At 53.3% G+C, this 16673-nt stretch overlaps 1 protein-coding gene across 1 annotated transcript in view; it reads left to right on the top strand.

Moving 5' to 3' along the window:
* Window positions 1–16673, top strand: part of Umodl1 (uromodulin like 1) — a 118398-nt gene that overhangs the window by 31934 nt on the left and 69791 nt on the right. The window contains exons 7-13 of the mRNA XM_045149210.1: window positions 109–125; window positions 4055–4309; window positions 6554–6666; window positions 7788–8007; window positions 13117–13254; window positions 14396–14974; window positions 16173–16430. Coding sequence (XP_045005145.1) covers window positions 109–125; window positions 4055–4309; window positions 6554–6666; window positions 7788–8007; window positions 13117–13254; window positions 14396–14974; window positions 16173–16430 — 1580 coding nt within the window. The remainder of the gene's footprint in view (window positions 1–108; window positions 126–4054; window positions 4310–6553; window positions 6667–7787; window positions 8008–13116; window positions 13255–14395; window positions 14975–16172; window positions 16431–16673) is intronic.

Genomic DNA, 16673 nt, shown 5'->3' on the forward strand with positions numbered 1-16673 from the left:
GTTACAAAACTTCCCCTGCATCTGTAAGCCTGAAATTAATACCGTTCCTCCCATAAATTGTGTCTGACTTGAAAGTTCATCCCAGCAACATGAAGCTAACTGCCACAGGCTTCTTGGCTGGGACGGTGACAAGGCCGCGCTGGGCTGATGGAGCTGGCCCACACAGAACTCAGACAAAAGGAGCCGAGTGTCAATGACAGCTTGGCTGGAGGGTGCCGTGCGTGTCACGGAGGCTGGGGGAGAGCACCCTGGGGGGTCTACAGCAGGCAGGGAGTTTCCTGTGAGTGCCGTGACACAGGCTGTGTGGATCTGGACTCTTCTAGGTGCCCGCCGCGCTAGGGTGTGAACAGTCATCATTTCCCGAGTGCCCATGACGACAGTGAATGCCAGGCAGATACTCTGTCCACCTGGAGCCACAGGAAGTGGCCACTGCCTTGGCCCACATGTTGAATGTGCGCGGCTGGGAACTCCTCAGCGAGAAGGAACACACCAACACCCCGCATTAGCGGTGCCCTCGTCGGGTGCCCATCTTTGAATTGGAAAGGATTTTCTTTTTGTCGATACTGTTTGAGCTGCAGGGATCCGAGGTCAGCTTCCATGCACGCGTCAAGAGTTTCACAACATTCAAAGTGACATGTTTGCAGCCCTCAGCCTGGGAAGCCAAGTCCGCTGGACCTTGAAGAGTGAGACTGTGTTATTACATGAGACGTCCCATAAACTTCCAACCTGCTGCCTTCTCTGGCCTCATTGTGATCTTCCACTCCACCTTCCTTTCAAAAGGGTCCTGCTTCATTTTAATCCCATCCTGATTGAGATGCTTTCTTAAAAAAAAATTTATTTTTTTATTAGAGGCATTGAGGGGGACGGAAAGAGAGAGAGGAGTGAGAGAGAGAATGGGCATGCCATGGCCTCCAGCTACTGCAAATGAACTCCAGATGCATGTGCCACCTTGTGCATCTGGCTTATGTGGGTCCTCGGGAATGAAACCTAAGTCCATAGGCTTCATAGACAAGCACTTTAACCACTAAGCCATCTCTCCAGCCCCCATCCACTTTTTGTAAAGGAAGGTTATTGGCTTGGAACTCCGCAATTAGGCTAGACTGGCTGTCCAGTGAACTCCAAGTACCCTCTAGTCTCTTCCTTGCTCGTGCTGGGATGACCAGCATGGACAGCATGCCCCATATTTGATGCGAGTTCTGAGGTTTGAACTCAGGTCCTCATGCTTGCAAGGCAAACACGTTGCTGACCGAGCTACCCCCTTGGCCCCGGAGCACCCTTTCAAGTGGCCTGCCATGCTGACAGACTATCTGTTGCCACATGTCAAGTGTGATTTCTGAGTGAATGCAAGGAGACAGGGTCATGGCGCCACGGTGCCGCCAAGCTACTCTCTAGCTGCCAGGGGCTCCTGACCCTGCTTTCCTGGAGGCCAGCATCATGCCATCACCCTCCGGTCGTGTGGACCCAGACATGCTTGGTGCTGTGTGTCTTGACTGCAGAAACAGCACAGCCAGCATCGTCAGTGGAAAGTCTGAGAGGCAGTGTGACCCCCTCTGCCCTCCCTCCCTCCTCCCCTTTGCCCTTCTTCCCTCCCTCATTCCCTGTCTCCTTCCCCCACTTCTTGCATAAGGCATTTGCTCCCGAGGCTCAAGCCAACCAGCCATGTGGTGGTTAGAAGGCTGTGGGGGAGGGGGGCTGATTTTCAGAGCTCCAGTGACTGCAGCGAGTTGGGGGTGAGACCCACAGTGTCCCAGCCGTGGGCTGTCCCTTAGCTGGAACACACCCACCCCTGCTGCAAAGAAAACGCCTGTGACCTCCATGCAGCGCAACCCTGCACCATCCCGTGTGGAGTCTGGACGGGTCTCCCCAGCCCAGCAGCGTGAGGAGCGAACAGCGGGAAGCTGGAAGGACAGCATCTCTCTTGTCCATCGGAAGCACCGGGAAGCCGGGGCTTCCCGTGACTTAAACGCACCCACCGCAAGGTGTGTCTGCGAGGGCTCTCCAGGGTGCTGCCGTTACAAAAGGCAGCGCAGTGCTGGTGTGGAAGAGAGGGAAGGCCGATGCTGTAGAACTCCGATTGGGCACTAAGCTTGATTCTGGGGGCTTGCAGCAGCCAGGGCATAAAGGGAATCGGGTTCTGTCTGTGTTCTGTTCTCTGCGAAGGAAGCCTTCAGATCATCTCCTCACAGTACTAGTATTCTGTAAATTCTAACAGAGAAGGTTTGGGGAAAACAGTATGAAATTGCTTTTTTTCTGTACAATGGTTTTAGCAAGAGTTCTGTTATTTAAAAAAAAAAATGTCCTAATTGCATTTTCTTATAAAACTGAAATTCTGATGAAAAAAATGCTGGCATCTTTCCTGAAGGCCACCTATTGCCAGATGTCTGCCGGAGAGCCAAGTTCTTTTTATTCTCATCCAAAACAGAGCCTGAAGTCTATTTGAGTTCCAGCAGAGTTAGTTGCTACCTTGGACATTTGTCCCCTAAAATTCAAGGTTTCATTAGAGAAGTCGAAATGAGGTGTGAAGGAAACCCAGGGCAACGCCCAAGGCTGGCTTCCTGATGGCGCTGCGGACTCGGATGAGGACAGTCCTCGGCCAAGGGGTGGGGTGTCGGCCAGCTGGCGTGGCTGCGCCTGGGAATGTGTGTCAAGGCCATGTTCACGGACAGTGTAACGGTCTCACTGTAGACCTTTCCCAGTGATGACTGCCCAGGTCCCTAGAGAATGAATTCTGAATCACAAACAAAGCCACCAGGGCTGCCTGCAGTTGGCTCAGCCGTGCACCTGGGGGCGTGAGGGGATGGGGGTGCTGAGGCTCAACCTCAGCCGTACTTCCTATAGCTTTCTCTTTATTCTACTTCAGCTCCAAGCTCAATCCAACTGGGCCAACCGGTCACAGCTCTTCATTTCTTTGCAAACACTCCCACCTCTGGCTGCAATCCTGAACTACCCTCCAACATTGTTTAGAACCTTCTAGAAGGACAGGGTTGATATCTCTTTGAGTCTTTAAAATGATTTTTTAAAATTTATTTATTTGAGAGTGACAGAGAGAGAGACAGAAAAAAAAAAAACAACAGGCAGACAGAGAGAGAGAGAATGGGCGCGCCAGGGCCTCCAGCTACTGCAAACTAACTCCAGACGTGTGCGCCCCCTTGTGCATCTGGCTAATGTGGGTCTGGGGAATTGAGCCTTGAACCAGGGTCCTTAGGCGTCACAGGCAATCGCTTAACTGCTAAGCCATCTCTCCAGCCCTAAAATGACTTTTTATGTATTTATTCATTTGAGAGAGAAAGGGGCACACAGAGAGAGGTAGAGAGGGAATGGGTGCGCCAGGGCCTCCAGCCACTGCAAACGAACTCCAGATGTGTGCACCACATTGTGCATCATACTTAAATGGGTGCTAGGGAATCAAACCTGGGTCCTTAGGCTTTGCAGGCAAGTGCCTTAGCCACTAAGCCATCTCTCCAGCCCTTGGAATATTTTTTCTAGGTTTTTTTTTATATATATATTTTTTGTTGTTCATTTTTTATTATTTATTTGAGAGTGACAGAGAGAAAGACAGAGAGAGAATGGGCAAGCCAGGGCTTCCAGCCACTGCAAATGAACTCCAGACGCGTGCGCCCCCTTGTGCATCTGGCTAACGTGGGACCTGGGGAACCGAGCCTTGAACTGGGGTCCTTAGGCTTCACAGGCAAGCACTTAACCGCTAAGTCATCTCTCCAGCCCTTTTCTAGGTTTTTGAAGCAGGGTCTTATGCAGCTCAGTCTGGTCTTGAACTTAGTGAAGGATGGCTTTGAACTCGTGATCCTCCTGCCTCTGTGCCCTCAGTGCTGGGATTAGAAGTGTACGCCACGCCCACCCATCCTTTGATAACTCTTCTGAACCAACAGGATCAGTTGGTTGATTGTTGAGAGACGAACAAGCGTGGTAAAACCGATCACCGTGATGGATGAGCAGGGGACTGAGAGGAGGCCAGGCTGTTTGTTATTAGCCCTTCCGAAGCTACAGCCCTCTCTGAGGTCCACACACCCTCCTCTCTCTGTGCTTCCCCCACCAGATTGTCCTCCAATCCGTGACTTCTTAGCCCTCAATGTCACCAGCAGCAGTTTTCACGTGTCTTGGACTTTAAATTCCACCCAGAACCACACTTTCCATGTTGAAGTGTACAGAGACAAGGAGCTACTCAGGACTGTCCGGACGCAGGGCCTGAGCCTGGCTGTGGCTGGTCTGGAGGCCGGAACACTGTATGGGGTGAGGACCAGCTACCAGGGGTGTGGGAGCAACACCTTTGCCTCGCTGATCGTCAAGACAGGTAAGGAATGAATCCAAAAGTTACATTTTCTCCCGTGGGCTCTTCTGCTCCCAGCACTCAGGTCGGGAGAGCTGCGCGGGTGTCCTCTAACCCTTTGAGCTTCCGGTGACCAGAGAGGTGTTCCAAGATTCTTCCCAGGTGCCCTTCCTTCCCTGTGTCTCTTGGGACTCACTCTGATATTTAAAGTGTGGACATACAAACTCTGTGGAGACCACCTTTCCATAGTGCCTAGAAGCCCTCAACAGAGAGAGGCAAAAAGTGCCGTGTGGCCAAAGATGGCAGGGCCACCTCCGACCTTCACACCGTCAGCCATACTTACTGCCACCATCATGGCTGGGTCTTCGTGTAGCAAAAGCCAGCCTTGCTTCCCCCGTGACTCACGGGCCGCTACCACATAGCTAACCCTGCCTGTGCCAGAGGGGAGTGCTTTCCCACACCCACGGGACACCCACGTGAGCCCCAGCGCCGGGAGGCAGCTGGAACGTCCGTTCGGCCTCTCAGGTGGCCCACCTGGCTCTGTCCCATACGTGTTCTCACCACACCTGGTCACGGTGACACACAGCCCTGGCTAGGCTTCGTGTTGGCCGTGAGACTTCTTTCCCAGCTGGCCTCGGCGGCTGCCGTGTGACAGGTCCTAGATTCCCCAAGTGCAGGTCCCTGACCTAGAGCAGAACGGTGTCCCCAGGCTGACATCAGGCTTGGTGTCACGGCCGAGCCTGCATGGAATGGCTGGTAGCGCATCAAGCCCCCGGGACAGGGCTGGAGACATGGCTCAGCGGGTAGAGGGCTTGCTGTGCAAGCAGGAGGGCTTGAGTTCCGACGCCCCGAGTCCATGTAAAATGCTGGGTGTTACGGTGTGCGGAGTGGAGACAGGGAACCCCTGGGACTCACTGGTTAGCTAGTCGCTGATTCACTGAGCTCCAGGTTCAGTGAGAGACCCTGTCTCAAAGAATAGAAGTGGAAAGTGACTGAGGAAGACGCCCGATGTTAACCTCTTCACCTCCATACACATGCACTACACACGTAGAACACGCACATACATATTCATGCACACACATACACATGTAAAAATAAAAAGCCTGAAACATATCTATCACATCTCCGAAGGCTCAAGGTCCATGGCGGAAGAGGTGGCGGAAAGAATGTAAGGGCCAAAGGAAGGGTAGAACTCCTTACAACGTGCTCCCCCCAGACACAAAATGGCCTGGATATCCATGACCTCACAGTGCCTGACACTACCTACACAAGACCCTCATAATAGGAGGAAAAGATGATAACATTAAAACCAAAGAGAGGCTGATTGAGAGGGGGAAGAGGTGTGATGGAGAGTGGAGTTTCAAAGGGGAAAGCGGGAAGAGGGAGGGAATTACTATGGGCTACTGTCCATAATTATGGAAGTTGTCAGTAAAAATAAATTAAAAAAATAATAAAAAGCCCTGGTGGGGCCTCTCTTAACTTCACATCAATAGCCGTGACCATGGCAGTGAGTGAGTGAGGAATGTGAAGGCCTTTGGTGACTTGGTCCTATTAAGGTAAACTCAATGCTAAGCTGTCCCTGCCCTCAGATGGGCTCCCAGAAACTTCAGGAACACAAGAGGCAGACCTTACCTTTGCATCACGTTTCTGATTTCCATCCCAAGAACTGTCTTTACCCTTTCCAGGGCCAAGGGGAGAACCACTCTTTTCCCTTGGGGGAAACTGAGGCTCGAGGTATGATCACTTACCTGAGTACCCCTCCCCCAGTTTCTTGTGTGCCTGTCCCCTGCCCCCACTAATCCTCAAGCTCCTTCTCACTTCACCTCATGGGTAATTCATGTCTCAATCTAAGTCTAAAGTCTTTGTCGAAGAATAGGCTTGGGGCTGGAGAGATGGCTTAGTGGTCAAAGCACTTGCCTGCAAAGCCTAACAACCTGGGCTCACTTCCCCAGGACCCAACGTAAGCCAGATGCACAAGGTGGCGCATGTGTCTGGAGTTTGTTTTCAGTGGCTAGAGGTCCTGGTGTGCCCATTAGTTGTTTTTTTTTTTCTCTCTCTCTCAAATAAGTAAAAAGAAACTAACAAGAATAGGTTTGTCAGAAATTATGGAAAGGCATGTGATCTGGGGTGTGTGTGTGTTGCTAAGGATAGAATCTATAGACTTGTACTTGCCAGGCTAGCATTCGACCATCACCAAGACACCCTCTTGACCCAGTATGTGACTTCTGATCTCGGGGTTTCAGCTGATGTGTGCCACTTCCGTCTCAGATGCCCAGGTGTTTGAAATCACAGTACGGATCACGAACTGGAACCTGACCGCACAGCTTCTCAACTGTAGCAGCGAGGAGTTCCGAGTCTTCTCCCGACAGCTGCTGCGTGAGGTAACACCCATGCTGACCAGCAGCTGGCCTCCTGTCCTCTGAGAGAGGTCACCCCGCCCCCCCCCCCCCAGACACACACAGTCACACACAGATAGCCATACACACAGGCATGCGTGCAACAGCAACATGCCTGTGGTCAGGCAAACTCAAACCCCATCTCACCGCCCTTGTGTGAGTAGCCAATCTACTTTGAAGTCTACACCTCAGGTCACATGACTTTCTCTGCTTGATCGTTTGGCTGGACTTGGTGGAAGCCTCTGCCAGGGACTCACCTTCCTGTGCGGGGAGAGTTTCCTCAGCACAGGCTCTGCCAGTGACCCTGCAGCCTTCATTCCTGTCTGACGGGAGCCATTGGCATCCAGCCAGGGGTAGCATGCCAGGACTGGCAACTTCCTTAACCCCTCAGCATTAGATTTGGGGTTTCACCCTTCTGCCAAGTGACAAGCTAGTCTTTCACAGTGTCGCAGACCCAAGGTGCAGGTCAGAGGCTGAAGAACCATGGCCGGAGGCCCAGCCAGGTAGGGCTGGTTCCCCTTCCTACCCCCATCCCGGGAGTAGAGGTGGAGGATCCCCTGAAGAAGTCTGCGTGTCAGTGAGAAACCTTTCAGATCTTTCCAGAAGGAGCATTATCCTTGCGATGCTCCATGGGAGGCAGCCACTGTCCTGAGGTGCCAGCCCTGGGGTCACTAGGCCGTAGTAGCCTTAGAAAGAGTGGGGAACAAAAGGGCCTCAGGGCTTCTACTCATAGGAAGTGTAGAAATGCAAGAGCTTCTGGGAGAATTGTAATGGGGTGTTAGGGGCTCAGGAAAGCTCCTTGAATCCTAAACCCTAGGTCTAGGTCTACTTTTTTTTTTGAGGCAACCACAATAGACTGGCCTTTTTATTTTTTCTTTTAATGAGACACAGAGAGAGAATTGTTCCTCCAGGGCCTCCAGCCATCGTAACTGAACTCCAGACACGTGCGTCACCTAGTGGACATAGCACCGCCTTGCGCATGTGTCACCTTGAGCGTCTGGCCTACCTTGGGAGCTGGGGAGTCAAACGTGGGTCCTCGGGCTTCACAGGCGAGCATCTTCACCGCGGAGCCATCGCTCCAGCCTCTGTGTCCTCCTCCCGGCTAGGTGGAAGGCTCCTTCCCACCACCCGTTTCCGACCTGTCCCGCCGAGGGAGGCTGAGGCTGCAGATCGTGTCCCTGCGGGCCGGGAGCCTGGTGGCGACTCTCAGACTCGCCGTGCAGGACGCGGGGTTCCCAGTGGGTGTCCCCATGCTGTCACCCGTGCTCCAGCGCCTGTCCTCAAGCACCGTGCTCCGGGTCGACCCGCGCGGGTCTCTAGTGAGAGGTAGGTCTTGGCCCATGGGCACGTGTCCCGGGTGGGGGGCGGGGGGGCTCCAGCTCACAAGCAGTCCAGGCAGTGACACTTTGAGGCAATCTCTCCTTTTTAAAAAAATAATATTTTAACCGGACGTGGTGGCGCACGCCTTTAATCCCAGCACTCGGGGCGCAGAGGTTGGAGGATCGCTGAGAGTCCGAGGCCACCCTGAGACTGACTACATAGTGAATTCCAGGTCAGCCTGGACCAGAGTGAGACCCTACCTTGAAAAACCAAATTTATATATATATATATATAATTTATTTGACAGAGAAAGAGGGAGAGAGAGAGAGAATGGGTGCAGCAGGGCCTCTAGCTACTGAAAATGAGCTCCAGATGCATGCACCTCCTTGTGCAATCTGGCTAACATGGGTCCTGGGGAATTGAACCTGGGTCCTTTGGCTTTGAGGCAAAAGCCTTAACCACTAAGCCATCATTCCAGCCCAGTCTTTCCTCTTAATGAAAGGCAACCAAAGTAGAAGAAATGCAAGCTTTACTCCGTGTTCCCCTATGGGAACCAAAGGCCAAGGCCAGATGGGGGGAGCACCCTCCTTCCCCCATTGCTCAAGGTGGCAGGCATGAGGCACCGGGGGAGGGGCCTTGTTCTTTCTAGATAATGCATCCTGCAGTGACAGGCCCCGAATAGGGTAAAAAGAGGTCAGGGGTCTGTGTGGAAGAGGAAAGGGCTCCCTGTGTTCTGTGGTCAGGGTCCAGCACGGTGGAGTGTGTGTCAGCCATCCACCCGCATGTGTATTTGATAAACCTGGGTATATTCCTTGTGTTGTCTTAAAGTAGGGCAAGAGAAAGACACACACACACACACACACACACACACACACACACACACAGCAAGAGCCATAAAGAGAGATATGGTAAGATAGAGAGACAGAGAAACAGAGACAGTGATAGCTTCATAGAGACAGAAGGCGAGGGCAAGGAGAGGTAATGGACACAGGGACAGCGACAGAGTCATGACAGAGAAAGAAAAAGAAATCAAGATACGGGGCTGGAGAGATGGCTTAGTGGTTAAGCGCTTGCCTGTGAAGCCTAAGGACCCCGGTTCAAGGCTCGGTTCCCCAGGTCCCACGTTAGCCAGATGCACAAGGGGGCGCACACATCTGGAGTTCGTTTGCAGAGGCTGGAGGCCCTGGCGTGCCCATTCTCTCTCTCTCTCTCTCTATCTGTCTTTCTCTCTGTGTCTGTCGTTCTCAAATAAATTTAAAAAAAATTAAAAAAAAAAGAAATCAAGATACGAAGATACTGATAAAGGCAGAGATGGGGACAGAGAGCTGGAGGGAGGGACAGAGATGGGAGAGTGTGCACACTCTGTGTGAGGCTTTGCCCTTGGTAGCCTGCAGCAGCCCCTACCCCAGTGGGATTCACACAGACGTGGCATCACCAAGCTCCAGTGTGGGACTCCGTAGAGTCGATGTCCCCAGGCGGCCCCAGTAGACCTGGGCCAGAGAGCAGATAGCCCCTCTTCCTGTGAGCTCTGTCCCAGCCTTCCCCACCCAGGGGTGGAGGAAGGCTTCACTGTCTGCACTTTTGAAGTTGCTCCTGGAGCTCCATCCTCTCAGCCCAGGGTCCCAAGGTCACTGAGGTCACCCTGTTCCTTGAGTGCCCTCAGAGATGGATGGATGTGGCCTCCCACACCTGATGGGACCCCAAGATCTACAGGGCTTTGGGACGGCAGCCCTGACATGTGTCTCGTAGTCATCCGAACCCAAACCATCAGAGGACCACCCTCTACATACCTCTCCCCCAGGGACCAGCGCCCAGGCTATCCCAGGTGTGAGAAGGATGTGGGGCTTGAGCAGTGCCCCCCAAAAGATGTCTACCTGTAACCTCTGCATGTGACTGTAATGGGGGATCTGGGGTTCTGGGGGTGCTTCCTGGAGCCCTAAGTCCCGAGTTCTGTAAACCAGCCAAATTGGCCATTCTAGATTCAAGAAAATGATTTAAAAAAAATTTTTTTTGTTCATTTTTATTTATTTATGTGAGAGTGACAGAGAGAGAAAGAGGCAGATAGAGAGAGTGAGATTGAGAATGGGCGCGCCAGGGCCTCCAGCCTCTGCAAACGAACTCCAGACGCGTGCGCCCCCTTGTGCATCTGGCTAACGTGGGTCCTGGGGAATCGAGTCTCGAACTGGGGTCCTCAGGCTTCACAGGCAAGCGCTTAACCGCTAAGCCATCTCTCCAGCCCAAGAAAATGATTTTTAAAATACCACATTTTATTCAGATAGCACGCAGATGTGGGGGAGGGGCGAAAGCTGAGGGCTAAGAAAGGGGAGATGAAGAGGGCAGAAGGGAGATGCCTCATGTGGAATCTCAGATAATAAAAATCACAAAAAGGGATTTTCAAAATGTGGACTTCCAAAAAGATTAAAAGTGAAGACAGTGATAAAAGATTTTAAAAAGTGTCTTGGGCTGGAGAGATGGCTTAGCGGTTAAGCGCTTGCCTGTGAAGCCTAAGGACCCCGGTTCGAGGCTCGGTTCCCCAGGTCCCACGTTAGCCAGATGCACAAGGGGGCGCACGCATCTGGAGTTCGTTTGCAGAGGCTGGAGGCCCTGGTGCGCCCATTCTCTCTCTGCCTCTTTCTTCTCTGCCTGTGTTCTCAAATAAATAAATAAAAACAAACATACACAAAAAAGTGTCTCTTCCTACCCCAGCATGGCTGCAGATATGGAAGACACATCCAAGGACCCAGGAACGTTGCTGCCAGTTCCAGAGGGAGAGAAAAATGGGCACCTCTCTCCATGGGACCAGGAGGATATAATTTAGAATTTGTATTACCATACCTGGACACACCTACACCAGCTGTCGCAGCCATTCAGCATGGGCTTAGAGGAGAAACCCACCCACACCTGGGCAGGATGCACGCTCAAGAGAGAGAGAGATCTAGTTGGACGAGATAGGCAAGCAGTAAAGTCCACGACTGAAGTGGACAGGGTGAGCTGAGATAGGCGAGGCCAGCTGGGTTAGGTGTGGCGCAGGACCATCCTAAGGGCCATCCTACCTGCCTAGTTCAAGAAGCTAATTGCAGGCTGGAGAGATGTCTTAGCGGTTAAGGCGCTTGCCTGTGAAGCCTAAGAACTGGTGTTCAAATCACCAGGTCCCACATAGCCTGACACACAGTAACACAAGCCTGCAATGTCACATACGTGCACAAGGGGGCGCACGTGTCTGGAGTTTGTTGGCAGCAAGCTGAAGGTCCTGGCATGCCCATTCTCTCTCTCTGCCTCTTTCTCTCAAAATAAAAACTGAAACTAACTGCCCATTATGAAGCCCCACCCCTTCCACATAACCTTATTTAGAATTTATTGTGCAGACACAATAAAGGAAAAGATCTCAACATGAGATCACTTGAGGACAAGAAAGTGGCAGAGGTTCACACACGGGCCAGGGGAGGTGCAGGTTGGGGCAACGCAGCCACAAACCCTGTGGTTCCCCGAGCCACAGCAGCTCAATGAGGCAGAAGAGTCTTGTCCAAGCTCAAAGTGAGCACAGGACCCTCCGATACCACGGTCGTGACAACTGGCCACCAGAAACGTGAGAGAAAGATTCCTGCTGCTTCAAGCCGCCCAATATGTGGCACCCTGCTCTGCCTCCCCTACCTAAGCCAGCCCTGCCTTCAAAGAGCAGACCAGGAGGAAGGGCCCATGGGATGCCGGTCTGCAGTCTCCAGTGCCCAGAGCTCTCCCCAACATACACACCCCATGCCCAGGGCCTCCCTGTGGGGCAGGACAGGCAGTGATTGAGAGAGGTTGGTCTGGGCTGGAGGACTGAATTGTGGGACAAGTGCCTTTGAGCCCGGCTCCTCTTGGCTGGAAGGACAGCTTGTGATCGCTTCCTTAAGGTGGTACCTGGGTGACTCCAGTCATATGTCAGAACCCATGAGACCACCAGAGGATCCCCTACAGCAGGCAAAGGGATGGCATGCAGACACCAGGGAGACCAGAAGGGGAGAGAGGAGGAGGCAGGAGAAAGAACAGAAGGGTGACCATGGGGCCTTTTCTGTTGTGAAGTTTGGGCGGTGCTCATCCTGGCTGGCTCCTGAGCAGGGCTCACCTGACTCAGGTGGGTAGTATGGAGCAAGCCTGGAGCTCGGGAGGGGGGCTACAGGATGCACCTTGCCTGACGCTCTTCCCAGCCCAAGTCCGAAGGAGCAGGACTTCCTGGTGGCATGGCACCACACTTGGGCCTTTGCAGGCAAGGACAGTCCCTATGCCAGACATCTGGATAGGCTAAATGGTCCAAACAGCTCATGTGATGTTTAACCACCCTCCCGGTGGAGGGAATTTTCTGAATCTTGGTTGGAATGCTAAGTGTTAGGGGAAGTGGTCACTGCAAAGGGAGAGAAAGCCTCTGGTGGCTTTGGTGAGAGGCCAGAGGAGAACGAGGGACGTATTCACGCTGCGAACGAATATTGCCCTGTATTAGTTGTCCTTCTCTTTTCTGGGACGCAATATTTGGCCAGAAGCCACCTAAGGAAGGGTTTACATCAGCTTAGGCTTTGAGGTTTCCGGCCTTCACGGCAGAGAAGGCGCGGCAGCAGGAACGGGAGGAAGCTGGTCACATCCAGTTCACAGTGAGGAAGCAGACATAAGCGCTGGTAGTTAGAAGCTCGCTCCTTCTCATACAGCCCACAGAATGGCGCCTCCCACGGGGAAGGTGGCTCTTCTCAACTCTGTTAACCTAATCTGGATAATCCCTCACTGGCTTACCCAGAGGCTCAATGCCTAGGTGATTTTTAGGTTAACAATATGAGCGACCACCCACCCAAAGGACCCAACATGGCCTAGGCTAACTTCATTCCTCCCACCCCCAATGACCAATCTGGTGGTGGAAGTTAAGGCCAGGCCAGCTGTTAACTTGTCACCCAGTCAGCTTCGAGGGAGAGGCTCTCACCGTGGGGAGCTGGACATAGAGTGTTTGACAGAGTCCCACTTTGTCCCCAGGAGGGCCGTCTGTGCTCAGTGGCTGGCTGTAGGACTGGCCGGAAGACTGGTGGGGTGCCCTTTGGTTTTCGGATCAGACCGGCCGTTTTCTCACCCAGCTGCGTCCGTTTCTCTCCGCAGACTGGGACGAATGTGCTCAGAGCTCGGAGCATGACTGCTCCCCTGCTGCTCGCTGCATCAACCTCGAGGGCTCCTACACCTGCCAGTGCCGCACAGCCAGGGATGCCAACCCCGCCCGGGCTGGCCGGGCCTGTGAAGGTACGTGGCCCCTGCCCTGATCTGGGGCCTGGGCTGGGACAGCCACTTCACCCATGTGAAGAGCCCACAGTAATGCGAGGTCTTATGGAAATGTTCGCATGTTTTTCTTAAATTAGAAGGAACTAATGTGATGGTAAATACTTATGACAAAGAACCCAGTGAGGATTCTAATGATCTTTATTTCAATGTAGTGTCACATTATGCTATTTGATTCTTTTAATATTTTAATTTTAATTTATTGATTAGAGAGAGTCAGAGAGGAAGGGAGAGAGAATAGGTATGTCAGGGCCTCCAGCCACTGCAAATGAGCTCCAGATGCATGAGCCACTATGTGCATCTGACTTACATGAATCATACCTGGGTCCTCAGGCTTCTCAGGCAAGCATCTTAACTGCTAAGCCATTTATCCAGCCCTACTATTAGATTTAAAAATTTATTTATTTATTTATTTGTTTGACAGAGAGAGAGAGAGAGAGAGAGAGAGAGAGAGAGAGAGAGAGAGAGAGAGAGAGAGGGAGAGAATGGTGTGCCAGGACCTCCAGCCACTGTAAACAAACTCCAGATGTGCATGCCTGCTTGTGCATCTGGCTAATGTGGATCCTGGGGAATAGAACCTGGGTCCTTTGACTTTGCAGGCAAATGCCTTAACAGCTAAGCCAACTCTCCAGCCCCTGTTAGATTTTTTTATGCCAGCATGTCTTGTGTGGAAGAGTTCTGATTGGTAGATTGAGATCACTGATTGCCAAGCTGAGAAGTAGGAAGTCGACTGTAGACGTCCAGTGCTGTGGTTGATTAGTCCTGTCTGCCCTGGGAGCAGATGGGGCAGAGGGCAGCACAGCTCCTATTTGCCATTTTCACTGAGGCTGATCTAGTGGGAAGGAGTGGTGGGGATGATTCTTGGGGCGGGGATGGGGGGGGGGACTATTCCTTCAGTATTCAGTGAAATATCTTCTTACTAATCCCCAGGTTTTTTTTCCTCACTACCTGTTAGCACAACAGAGACAGATTGTGTCCCCACTTTGGGGCCCTTAGGGCTGGTGGCATCCTTCTGTGTGGCATATCTTCCTCTGGGAAGGGCTCTTTCTTGCAGATGGAGTTGGGTGGGCTTTACTCAGATGTTTCCTGCGCCTGTGTCTTGCAGGTGACATGTTGGGCTCTACGGTAGATGGGCCATCTGCAGTAACAAGGGTCACAGCTCCAGCTCTCAGCATGGGGACAACAGGCCTTGGCCCAGAGACCCTTACCTTGTCACCAAGCCCTAGGCACGTGCAGGGCACCCCAGCGTGGGGCCATACCTGGACTCCGGGGTCACCTTCTGAAAGAGGGAGTGGTGACCCAGTGGAGCAGGACAAGCACAGCACAGGACGAGGCGTGAAGGTGCCCAGCATGGCCCCGAGCTTGGGGACAAGCCATGGGAGTGCCAGCAGGGTGGCCAGCTCTTCCTCCGCTGAGACTCCAGGGCCAACCTACAGCACTCCTCTGGGGGTTACACATGACCTGCTGCAAACCCCTGGACCCGTACCAGAAAACACCACCGGGCCACACTCCTCGCCTGCTCTAACCAAGAGTCCCACTGGCCATGTTGTGTGGCATCCCAGCATCTCGGCTCAAGAGATGCCTCTGGACTCCACGAGACTGCAAAGCGACAACCTTGGACCTTCCCTCTTCCCGGGCGTGCCACTGGTCCCCACCCCGGTGGGCCCAGAGCCCCCTGCCTGTGGTGAGTCACCTGGGGACAGGGACTCGGGTGGGCTCAGCCTGTCTGAGCCCCTCTTGTCAGAGGATTGTCAGGAATGGGCGTGTGGGGATCTCATCTTGAGCAGCGTGGCCCCCAGTCGCAGTTTCTTTCTCCTCGTCTTCTCCAGCCTTCTCTTTCCCACTTCCTAAGAACCCCTGGCTTGCAGCGGCTGGGGCAGAAAGATGGGTCACTGGGTCGCCGGGGGGGTACATGTCCTGGTGGGTAGTGAGGCACACTCCCCGCCCCCGCCCCCCCCCCCCCGCGGCACTGCCCTTCCAGCCCCAGTAGTGTTTGGTTCACCATCCCCGCTTTCCTGCACCCCGGTCCTTAGTTCTGCACCGTCAGTAAGTCCTCATCCGGAGCAATGCTGCAGCCTGGCTCTTCTTCACACCACCGTGCCGAGCCCCCAGCCATCTGCACCCCTAGCAGAGCCATGTTATACAAAGACGATGTCGCTGTCGCGGAGTCCTGAGGAGTCTTGCTCACAGTGCACCCCTCCCCCACCCACAGTGAACTTGCTGAGCTGCTCCTTCCATGGATTCTTTTTTCTTAATTTTCTTTCTTTCTTTTTATTTATTTATTAGTATTGTTATCATTATGTTTGGGTTTTCGAAATAGGGTCTCACTCTAGCCCAGGCTGGCCCCGGAATTCACTCCGTATTCTCGGGGTGGCCTCGAACTCACGGTGATCCTCCTGCCTCTGCCTACCGAGTGTTGGGATTAAAGGCGTGCGCCACCACGCCTGGCCCTGCAGCACATTTTAAGCAGAGCTATTTTGTGGAGCTGTCTCGTGTTCCAGCACACACCCCAGGCTCCAGAAGCCAGCTTTATAGCCTGCCTAGGCCAGCGTTATCCCACAATCAGGACGTCCCTATCAGAGCAGCTCTCGAGCCATAAACAATAGTGTCTGCCCCTAGCGTGTCTACCCAGGTTAGGGTCTATCATGCTTACAGAGGAGCCATCCAGAACCTGCTGGAGAGAGGTAGTTTGGGGCAGCCTGGGACCTCAGAGCTGCATCGGAACCATGCCCCTGCAAAGAGCAGTTAGGAATCCATCCCCACATCTGAGCGGGTGTTACCACACTTCCCCTGCGTATTTGACTTTGGGCAACGGTGAGCTACGCTTTTCACTGGAACACGGGGGCCGCTTTTCATTTCGGTCTTTACGTTTCACCTCCCAGTTCCCAGCGGCATCAGGAGGGTTACAGTCTCCAAGGTGACCGGCACTAGCTTCCACCTGGAGTGGGTGGCAGACCTCGCCCTGTCTCCCACCTTCCGTCTCACCCTGATCTCTCCACGGGGCCCCGCGGTGCACATGGAGACCCAAGACATGAACGTGACCCTGTCGGGGCTGGAGCCTGGCACCTTGTACCTGGTGGAGATCACGGCCACAGCATGCGGGAAGGAAGGTGCCGGAACACACCTGAAAGTGAGGACGGGTAAGGGCTTCAGGAGTGTGTGTCACTGCTTATTCTTGAAAGAATGATCAGGAAAGGAAGGCGAACGGTCTGGGGGACGTTCAAGGGAGCAGAGCTGGGGCCCCTTGTGCCGCTGGGCTTCCATTTCCTTCTCATCACGGAACCACCTGGCCCACTCTGCACTCAGTCGGCACGTGACGGCAGGACATGTGGTAAGTGGACAAAGCAAGAGAGAGAGCTGGCGGTGAACAGAAGTGGCACTGC

The sequence above is a fragment of the Jaculus jaculus genome, chromosome 5, assembly GCF_020740685.1.
Source record: "Jaculus jaculus isolate mJacJac1 chromosome 5, mJacJac1.mat.Y.cur, whole genome shotgun sequence".
Lineage (NCBI taxonomy): Eukaryota > Metazoa > Chordata > Mammalia > Rodentia > Dipodidae > Jaculus > Jaculus jaculus.